General features: G+C 44.1%; 2 protein-coding genes across 2 annotated transcripts; both read left to right on the forward strand.

The window, feature by feature from the left end:
* Window positions 1-255: 255 nt before the first annotated feature.
* LOC117848498 (ERBB-3 BINDING PROTEIN 1) lies at window positions 256-3439 on the forward strand. The gene is made up of 10 exons (XM_034729928.2): window positions 256-437; window positions 561-657; window positions 1228-1312; window positions 1398-1547; window positions 1632-1785; window positions 1992-2207; window positions 2284-2420; window positions 2506-2597; window positions 2820-3002; window positions 3193-3439. Exons 2-10 carry the CDS (start codon window positions 561-563, stop codon window positions 3255-3257), a joined length of 1179 nt encoding a protein of 392 aa, XP_034585819.1. The 5' UTR covers window positions 256-437; the 3' UTR covers window positions 3258-3439.
* A 1778-nt stretch (window positions 3440-5217) lies between these two features.
* On the forward strand, window positions 5218-8439 carry LOC117848500 (ran-binding protein 1 homolog b). Its single transcript, XM_034729929.2, has 4 exons — window positions 5218-5512; window positions 5614-5765; window positions 5867-5992; window positions 7852-8439. The coding sequence occupies exons 1-4, from the start codon at window positions 5334-5336 to the stop codon at window positions 8058-8060; spliced, it is 666 nt and encodes a 221-aa protein (XP_034585820.1). The 5' UTR covers window positions 5218-5333; the 3' UTR covers window positions 8061-8439.
* Window positions 8440-9895: the final 1456 nt, after the last annotated feature.

A 9895-nucleotide genomic window follows, 5' to 3' on the forward strand; every position in this document is an offset into this window, starting at 1 on the left:
CGTTTAAGTGGAGACCGGACGGGATACGGTCCCCCACACGGCCACACGCGGCTGCTCTGCGTCAGTCGGGCAGTCGGGCCGCACCGTTCCGTGGCCCACCTGTAAGCCTTATCCAGCCCCACCCAACAGGCGGCGCGGCCCAGAAACCAGCCACGACGACCGCACCTGTCCCACCCGTCAGCGACGTGCCAACCGTGCTCGACCGACACCCAGCCCCATTCGCCAGCGTCACGCGAGCCTCCCCTCGAAGCCCTAGCCAGACGCCGCCGCCTCACCCCACCCGGCTGCCTTGCCTCCCTTTCTAATCCCCCCTCTCCCGAAGCCCAAACCCTAAACCTAAACCTCTCACCCCGCCGCCGCCGCCGCCACCACCACCACTTTCGCCGCCGCCGCGACTCCCTTCCAGACGCCGGCGTCCCCCGCTTCGGATCGAAGCAGTGAGTATTTTCCGTCCCACTCCACGTTCCCCGTGCTCGATTCGGCCCGTTTCGCTTGGTTTCTGTCACTTTCTAGACATTTCTGATCGCTTTGGGTGTTGTTCGTTCTGGTGTGCGCTGCAGATGTCGTCGGACGATGAGGTCCGGGAGGAGAAGGAGCTCGACCTCTCATCCAACGACGTCGTCACCAAGTATAAGGCCGCTGCCGAAATCCTCAACAGTAAGTAACCTCACCTTCTCGCCAACCTTATCATTTTTGTGATTGACCTGCTCTCTGTTGCTGCCGCTTGCCTGGGGTAGAAGGGCGGTGTTTGGATTTTTTTAAGGACTGGTTGCCGCTGGTATTTTTGAATTGCTATGGGTAGCTGGATTTAGCTGTTTGGTGAGTAATAAGTTAGTGATGGCAGTTTTTGAAAAATGGAAATTGATATGTTGAAGTTGTTCATATTGACCGTGATGGGAGTTTTTGAGAAATATAAATTGGTAGAGTTAAGTATCTGGTATCAGTTGTGGGACCTTATCCATTGTGGGTTGCAGAATACAGGACTATCTGTTTGCTCCATTTTCTTTGGAATTGTTTTTTGTGTTCTGTTTTGCATGCTTGTTAAGTTCAAGAGCATGATTTTGATGATGTTCTCTGATAGAGTAAACTCTTACGGTTATGGTATTTAGCTCTTAAGGTTACTTTGGATTAAGTATTTGTTTGGGAGATATGTGCTTGCTTTAGCATGATAGTTCATACAAACATCAGAAAGGTAATTCTCAAAGTGTCTTCCCACTTTTGGAACAGACGCTCTGAAGCTGGTTGTATCTGAATGCAAGCCAAAAGCCAAGATTGTTGACCTTTGTGAGAAGGGCGACTCTTTCATAAGAGAGTAATGAATCTTTCTGCACCTTAGTTCTCTTATGCTACTTGGTTGCTAATTTGCATCCTAACTTGGGCTTCTTTGTTGGCAATAGGCAAACTGGGAATGTCTACAAGAATGCAAAGAGGAAGATTGAAAGGGGCATTGCTTTCCCAACCTGTGTATCCGTTAATAACACAGTATGCCACTTCTCACCGCTTGCCACTGATGAGGCAGTTCTGGAAGAAAATGATATGGTTAAAATGTAATTATCTTGCTCCAACTATTTCTGTAATGTTTCCAGGGAATTGTATTACGATCCTCAAACAATTTTGTTTTCTTTTCACAGAGATATGGGCTGTCATATTGATGGTTTTATTGCTGTGGTGGCTCATACTCATGTAATTACAAATGGGCCTGTCACGGGAAGAGCAGCGGATGTTCTTGCTGCTGCCAACACCGCAGCAGAAGTTGCAATGAGGCTTGTGAGACCTGGGAAGAAGGTGCAGTCTTTCAGAAGTTATATTTTCTCTTATCATTGTTGTCTGGTCCCTAGGCATATTCTTTATGCTTTCTCTGTTTACGGTTTAATATTTGTCCTAGTATCTGAAAAATGTTAAATTGGTGACCTAACTAAGTATGTACTTTTTGTTTTGTATGTGTCTGGTTGTTGTTTTTGTTACTAACTCTGTGCTCATATCTTCTTTAGAACAAGGATGTTACTGAAGCAATTCAGAAAGTTGCTGCTGCTTATGATTGCAAAATTGTTGAAGGTGTTCTCAGCCATCAGCTGAAACAATTTGTCATTGATGGTAACAAAGTCGTGCTCAGCGTCTCCAATGCTGACACTAAGGTGGATGATGCTGAATTTGAAGAAAATGAAGTATATGCAATTGATATTGTTACCAGCACTGGGGAGGGAAAGGTAAGAATTTCTGTTACTTGCTTATGATGCTTCTATTTAACTGCTTGCTCACATTTCTGTTGGATGTTCATGACAGCCCAAGTTATTGGATGAGAAGCAGACCACCATCTACAAAAGGGCTGTAGACAAGAATTATCACTTGAAGATGAAAGCATCAAGGTTTATTTTCAGTGAGATCAGCCAGAAGTTCCCTATCATGCCTTTCACCGCTAGGTTAGTAACTGCAAACTGACTTTTGAGTTCTGATGCCATTTTTATGGTCGCATCAACTGAAATATGAGTTTATAAATTGTCACAGGGCACTGGAAGAGAAACGTGCGCGCCTAGGCTTGGTGGAATGCATGAACCATGAGCTATTGCAGCCATACCCAGTACTTCATGAGAAGCCAGGTAGAGAAATACAGTCTCCTTTACACTTGAACCACTGAATGCCTGAATTAGCTTTTCAACATGTCTTGACTTCTCAACCTGGGTTCTTTACACCTATTAAGGTTTGTGGGTTCATGATGTAGATAGTTTTTAGTGCTCATCTTTAATTCTTAAGATTCTGTAGTCAGTGTAACCTAGTTGTTTATTGTAACAGTAGTAATATTAAGTGGTTGCATCATGTAGGCGATCTTGTTGCACACATAAAATTCACTGTGCTGCTGATGCCAAATGGATCGGATAAGGTTACATCACACCAGCTACAGGAGTTACAGCCGACAAAATCCATTGAAGACAATGCTGAGATAAAGGCATGGCTTGCTTTAGGGACGAAATCAAAGAAGAAGGGTGGTGGAAAGAAGAAGAAAGGTTGGTCCAGTGAACACGAAGCTCATTATTTCGTACTACCCCTTAAGCTTTGCCGAGTCTGATCTATGATAAGCAGTGGCACACTACTTCGATTTGAATGTTTTATCTGTTCAACAACTCTAGTGCCTTCTGTCTGTACATGTTTTTATTTTCCTTGGACTTAGGCACATTTCTTTGTTCATGAATATAGGCAAGAAAGGAGATGCAGCAGAGCCTATGGAGGAGGCAACAAATGGTGCTCCAAGCCAAGAATAATTCTGATTTTTGGAATTGCTACCTCTAGTTTTGTTCATGTTTCTTTGCTGCGTCTGATGGTGTTATATTACATTCAGTTGTGGAAAAATTGAGTACTGTTTCAAGTGTCTAAGAAATGACGCATCCTGCTGCACATTATCGCATCTAATGACATAATTATCTATGAGGCATGTCCAGTGCTAGTTCTCTGTTTTGCACAATCTCACTTCCTTGGGATAATTTAGAGGTACTCCCAGCCTGAAAAATTTTAGTGTTTGAAGGAGCGACGCTTTCAGATGGACGCTCTTTGAATGTGAGGAAAATAGTTGTTCAGATACATGACTTCGTTTATAGGCATGTGTTCATGGCCAGCATCATGCATGTGAATCTATTCATGGCGTCTCAATTGTGTTGAATTTATCAGTCCAACGTGGATACATGATCGTCTCTGTGCTGCTGCACAGGGTAACCTGGAATCACACCTACTCCCCCATTCATAATGGCACGGAGGTGTTTGGTTAGTGGCCGACCTGAACCGAATGCTTGCAGCAGAGGAGAGCCATTTTAGGAGGTAGTACTACGGCTCGGACGTCAGATAGGACACTGCCCGTCTGACGGTGCTATAATCGCGTTTAGTTACTGTGCTTGCAACAAATTTTCGCTATGATGAAACAGGCCAAAAATATATGCAATGTCCAGTAATAACGACTTAGGCACCAGTTTGTTTTTCAAAAGGGTACTGCAAATATTGTTTTTGGTTGTTGCATACGGGCAATCAAAATGTTGCCGATGATTCCTTTCTGCAGCATAAAAAAGGTTATACTCTCAATATCCCAAATGACCGGTAAAAAAACTGCCCTGTATACTAAAATCAGTAGAAAATGCAAACAAGGCCTACCAGCGAGAAAAACAAAAGGTAATAGCCAGATTTAGTAAAGCTTGGAAGATTAAAGTGGGAGAGAAAGAGGACATTCCTGGTTCGCTAGGTCATTTCTGCAAGGTTTCATTTAGAAAGTGGTCGGATGTTGCTTACCAAGGGACTGATAATGGGTATACTTGGGTTAAAGTTACATAGGCCAGAAAAAAGGACCTTAAGAAGCTTTAACAATCACCGAAATTGTCATGCTTCGGCCTGACGAAGAAAAGCAAAGCACGAGGCTCGTTGTATACGACCTCCACTCCGTTTTATTTGATGTTTGTTAAAATTAAACTAACCAAGTCAAATATTTTGAGTTAATGGGAATACATGGTGCTGATAGGTTAGCAATACTACAATTCCTATTAATTTGAACTACCAAAGCTAACGGTTAAATCATTTTCTTGCTTTGTCCTAAGTATACTCTAACAATTTATTCATTGAATTAAAGAGACATTATATATATTACATTGTATGTAGCTGTCAATATATTGATAAAGGAAAGCTTACACCCCTGTTTTTTAAAAACAACACCCTAGAGAGAATGAAATTGCAACAAGAGTATAAGACCTGTAAGGTCATCTTCCAAAGCGACATGATCACTCCCTTAAATTAGTTACACAAGAGAAATGACGTATTGTTAGATTTTTTTACGTTATTCGAAGGTGCTATGCAATTTTTTTTGAGCGGGCAAAATATTCATACTACTACAAATTACTCCCTCTGTTCCAAATTGCAGGTCGTTTTGATTTTTATAAGTTTATAGATATTATTATGCACCTAGATCTGGTATCTAGATGCATAATAATATCTATGAATGTAGAAAAGTCAAAACAACCAACGGAACGGAGAGAGTATATTTGTGGCTAAAATTAATTTGCGTCCGCATTTTCTCGCTTATTACTTGACGTAAACAAACCAAACACCGGCTATTACCGCCAACGAAGCCATCTGCAAGAAACCGACGCTGTTTTCCAATCCGCGTGCTCGGCACGCAGCACACCCCCATCTCTCTGGTAGTGGGTCCCACCCTCGCCTCCCCTTGGCGCACAAAAACCCTAGCACGCGGGCGCAGCCAGCCCTCCCCCCAAAGCTTCTGGAGACATCTGCCCGTCCCCCTCCCGCCGTCGCGTCCTCTTCGAATCGAATCGAGAAGCGCATCGACCGCGATCATCCACCCCATGGCCGACAAGGAGCCCGTCGCCGAGCGCCCCGGGGCCGCTGAGGAGGAGGAGGACGCCTCCGCCGCCGCCGCCGCGGGGGAGGAGGAGGACACGGGCGCCCAGGTGGCCCCCATCGTGCGGCTCGAGGAGGTTGCCGTCACGACCGGCGAGGAGGACGAGGATGTTCTCCTCGACATGTGAGATGCCCCACTTTCCCGTCCTTTGGTCCCTGGTGCGCGCGATTGCTCGCCCCGGATCGATTAGGTGCTGATTTGGGCGGGCGGGTTGGGTTTTGCAGGAAGGCGAAGCTCTACAGGTTCGACAAGGACGGCAACCAGTGGAAGGAGAGGGGCACTGGCACCGTCAAACTCCTGAAGCACAAGGAGACAAGCAAGGTCCGCCTTGTCATGCGCCAGGCCAAAACGCTAAAGATCTGCGCCAATCATCTCGGTATCCCCCTTCTCTCTTTGAAATTCGCCGTCGGAATATGTTTCTAGCTGTTCTTTGATCCCAAATAGTTGTGATTCTGATGCCGCGTGCTGTGTTTGCAGTGGTCTCGTCCACGAAGATGCAGGAGCATGCCGGCAGCGACAAGTCCTGCGTTTGGCATGCTGTGGATTTCGCTGACGGTGAGCTTAAGGAGGAGATGTTTGCTATCCGGTTTGGCTCCGTAGAGAGTGAGTTCTTCTACCTCCTTGTTCACCCGGTTGTTTCATGCCCCAGCTCTATGTTTGACACTATAGATGGCTGAGCTTTCAGGTCTTCTAAAACTAAATCTAATTGTTTGGACTGTGAGGTTATTAAGATCTTAAGCTGATAATAGGATGCTTGCAAGTAGGTCCTTCCCTTACCTGTTATTGCAAAGTGACCAATTGGTTTACAAAGTAAAAGGTCTTTTTGGGTTGATTAAATGATTTTGACAATTCAAGGCTGTTCTATCAGTTAATGCTGAAGAATCAATTTTATGTATTGAATCGCCATCTTATATGACTTTATTTTTGATCAGTTGTATGGTGACAAATGAGTTTTGCTTTATTTCTTGGCCTCTATGCATAAATAAGATGATTTGTTCATGTGTTGTATCATATTGTAAATAATACTAAAACCTCAAACAAGGCCAAATTACTTATATTTGCTACAAGGCAAGGTGATTGAATAGGCACTGGATATTGATTTTGAGAATATTGGAATCCAATAATTCCATGGCTTGTTACCGCTGTATGTGCCACTATCCTGTCTTTATGAAAAACTATTGTTAGGGATGTGTCTGTGGGTGGGTTGAAAGGGGCCTGATCATGTATTATCACCGGAGGTGTGCCAGGTTTCGTAATCAATTGATTACAACCTCTTGGGGTTTATTGTTTGCATAATTTACCCACTGTAACACCATATTTGCATAGTATCTTTTTACCAGTCCTTTGTCTGCATGCCAAGTTTATGTGATCTAGTTTTACATTGCAACATCTAAGTTTTAACAAGCCCTTGGTTTTGGGCTTCTAGTGTATTCCCCTCCTACAGTGGACACGCCATATGGCCTTTTCTTTTTTGTCCTGTATAATGTAATCATCGATTTGTGAATTCCTGAGTGGTCCAGATGAAAAATACCCAAACTGGACATTGCATCTACATTGTAAAATGGATCAGCCATACTGTTGCGTGTATGAGCATACCAGCCTAGCTTCTATGTAGTGCTCACTTTATATGTAGGATTCCAGAAGTACATATTGATATACAACCATGAATGCCTGGTAATAGTGTGGTTGGTAGGCGCTTACCATTTGCAGTTCTTAAGCACAGCTCATTAACTCATTCTGTATTGCTGTTATGGTAATACATTATATTCTCTCATTGTTGTTGCTGTATATTTGAATATATGGGTTTTTTTAACAAATTGTTTGATGTCCTCGTTTTGATGTGTCTTGAGCTTAAATGAGTTCCGTAAAGCAGTCACGGGCATTAACTTTGGTTTATCAGCATACTCCGTATACGTAAGCATGTTCTCATGCGTGTTCTGTGTTGGCCCCTGTTTGGTGGTAATTCTGTTAGTTCAAATGAGCCAAATATTTGCTATTAACGTCCTACTAACTCAGTTTTTATTAGTTACAATGGAATATAAGCTAGTGATATTGTTTTTAGGCCATTCTTAGTGCTAAAACCTTTACTATGGTATACTTCTGTCTTCTGCTGTGTGTTTCTCCCCTGGTTAAAGCTGTTCTCTTCACAATTTAGTTGTACTGTTAATTGGTGTTGCTGACATCTTGGTAAATAGGTGTAACATCTGTACTGCAATGCATCAGGGCAGCATATTATCTGAACTGCGATCTCATGTTTAGACCATGTATTGTTTTACCCTCATGGATAAGTCTATTTAGAATGCTGTGCAATTGCACTGGCAGTCTGTTATGGTGTCTGTTAGTGAAATGTTCCTTCCCCCCTTCTGTTCATTGCTAAATTTCTAGTCATTGGCTCTTCTAAAATCTTGCTGAATTTCATTAAATTGTGCTGACATAATTTTTCCTTTGATCTCATTATATAGACTGCAAGAAGTTTAAGGACTTGATTGATGAGATTGCTGAGTCGCTTACAAAGAATGAAGGCAAGGAAAATGAAGACAGTTCATCCACTGCGGGATTGCTGGAGAAGCTCAGTGTGAGTGAGAGCAAATCTGAGGAAAGTGTGAAGGCAGAATCAACAGAATCTGGCAAGGAGGCAGAAAGCAAAGCTGGGGCAACCCCATCTGAGTAGATGGCTTAAACAGTTTGTTGGTCCTTCCCGCAAGTGCAAGTTTGGTACTCGTTGCGCATGATGTGCTTCTAGTCTTTGGGGGGAGTCAGAGCAGAGTCGTCGAGTCGTGTCTTGGTAGCTCCGTTTGCTTTACAGAGATCGCTGTTCTGAGTGAGGCTACGTTTGGATTTGGTCTGGGCTTGATTTTGCTGAAAACAAGTCCGTTGGTATCAGTCGGGAACGTTGGTACGTGAGTTTGCGAGTATTTCACTGCATGGATCGTTATGGATTGCGTTAAATTCATATAAGATGCATCCTATATTTTTATTTGTGCTATATACAATACATCATTTCTGCGACGCTAGTCGCGGGGAGATAATTTAGACCAGGTGTTTGTACATGTGATTTTGTCTAATATACACGTTTTCCTGCTCCCGGAATGCATCTTCGACGGCACAGGGGACGACGCCTTGGCCAACTGTTCACTGTTCCAGAAGGCAGTAGCTTCCCATTTTTCTCCCCGGGACAGGACGCTCGCTCGCAACAGCGTACACACCAGAGTCCCGAGGGTATTCCGCTGGAAGATTCAGGAACATCAATTAGAAACAATAGCTCGTGCGTTCGGTTTCCTTGCTTCTCTCATTCTTATTACTGGAGGTTGATTTTGGGCGAAATAGCTGCTTGGTGCAGTGGGGGCTGGGGAGGAGGCCGATTTGGGCAAGCAGCAGCTCATGTTGCTCGAATCAGCAGCAAAGACCCGATTCAAGTCAGCAATAGCTTGATTTGGCAGGGGAGGACGCTCATTTGAGATTTGAGAATCTGGATGGTAGAAGTTACGATCTCGTCATCTCGTCGGCGGAGATGTCAATCTGGGCGGTAATGGGGCTGATTTGAGTGGCTAGAACATCTAGGTCCGCGGCGGGGAGGTTGATCTCGCCGGCAGGTAGGCCTAATTGAATTCTTTTGACTATTTTTTTTTATGTTGCAATAGCTTGGTGTTCCTGAAGAGAAGATGGAGACATCTCGATGCCGAATTTTCCTAAAATGTTGTGATTATTATTTTGCATGTTGCAGCATCATATCTTGGATTTTGCAGGTCCATACTGCAACAAGCCGGCACCGGTTTATCTTTTCTACCTCCTGGTTTATGGTGTTGCACATGTGTTCCAGAACTGCTGCGACTATGACCTTTGAATGTTGGGGTCTCATATCATGGGCATTGTCGTTACATAGGGCTATAAATCCAAACTTTATGGATTGAGTTTGTTGAGGTCTTTACCATAATTCGAAAGTGTCATAATTATGAATTTGAATAATATTTCAAGTTTGTTTGGCACCTTCCTTCATTGATGCTATGTGAAACATGATGCAATGTTGCGGTGAGATTTTTTCCCCTACTTGCATGGAAAATGTACTGTGGATGTTGTGTAAAACATTGCATGTGACCTTGCCACGTCACTACAATCAACTCGTCACTGTTACCGTCTCCCACCATGTATAATTCCTCACTAAGAGCATCTCCAACCTAAAAATTAGTTTCGGGAACAAACTCAAAAACACTTGCTCCACCGGGTGGCCAAACTGTCGCCCAATATTCTCGCGCGTCCAATACTGGAGGCCATCGTTTGCGCCCCTCCCTCCCGCTCCCAATCCCTGAAATCGAGCTGACCCCGCCGATTTTTCTTCCTCCCGTGGGATGTCGTCTCCCTACACGCCATTTTCCCTCCTCCTCAGCTGTCTCCTCCTGCGGGGCGGCAACGGGGCAAGGTCTGCAGGTGACGCCGGCAACAGCTCGAACAGAGAGGAGGGATGCGAGCTAGCGCGGAGGAGCGATGCGAGCTTGGATTGGAAAGATA

The sequence above is a fragment of the Setaria viridis genome, chromosome 3, assembly GCF_005286985.2.
Source record: "Setaria viridis chromosome 3, Setaria_viridis_v4.0, whole genome shotgun sequence".
NCBI lineage: Eukaryota > Viridiplantae > Streptophyta > Magnoliopsida > Poales > Poaceae > Setaria > Setaria viridis.

What these genes read in the sequence shown, in the direction of transcription:
- LOC117848498 (XM_034729928.2), top strand. Translation starts at nt 561, where the DNA reads ATGTCGTCGGACGATGAGGTCCGGGAGGAGAAGGAGCTCGACCTCTCA. An exon ending in CGCTGCCGAAATCCTCAACA is followed by an intron (nt 658 to 1,227) that starts GTAAGTAACCTC and finishes CTTTTGGAACAG; the next exon opens with ACGCTCTGAAGCTGGTTGTA. An exon ending in GAAAATGATATGGTTAAAAT is followed by an intron (nt 1,548 to 1,631) that starts GTAATTATCTTG and finishes TTCTTTTCACAG; the next exon opens with AGATATGGGCTGTCATATTG.
- LOC117848500 (XM_034729929.2), top strand. Translation starts at nt 5,334, where the DNA reads ATGGCCGACAAGGAGCCCGTCGCCGAGCGCCCCGGGGCCGCTGAGGAG. An exon ending in GAGGATGTTCTCCTCGACAT is followed by an intron (nt 5,513 to 5,613) that starts GTGAGATGCCCC and finishes TGGGTTTTGCAG; the next exon opens with GAAGGCGAAGCTCTACAGGT. An exon ending in CCGGTTTGGCTCCGTAGAGA is followed by an intron (nt 5,993 to 7,851) that starts GTGAGTTCTTCT and finishes CTCATTATATAG; the next exon opens with ACTGCAAGAAGTTTAAGGAC.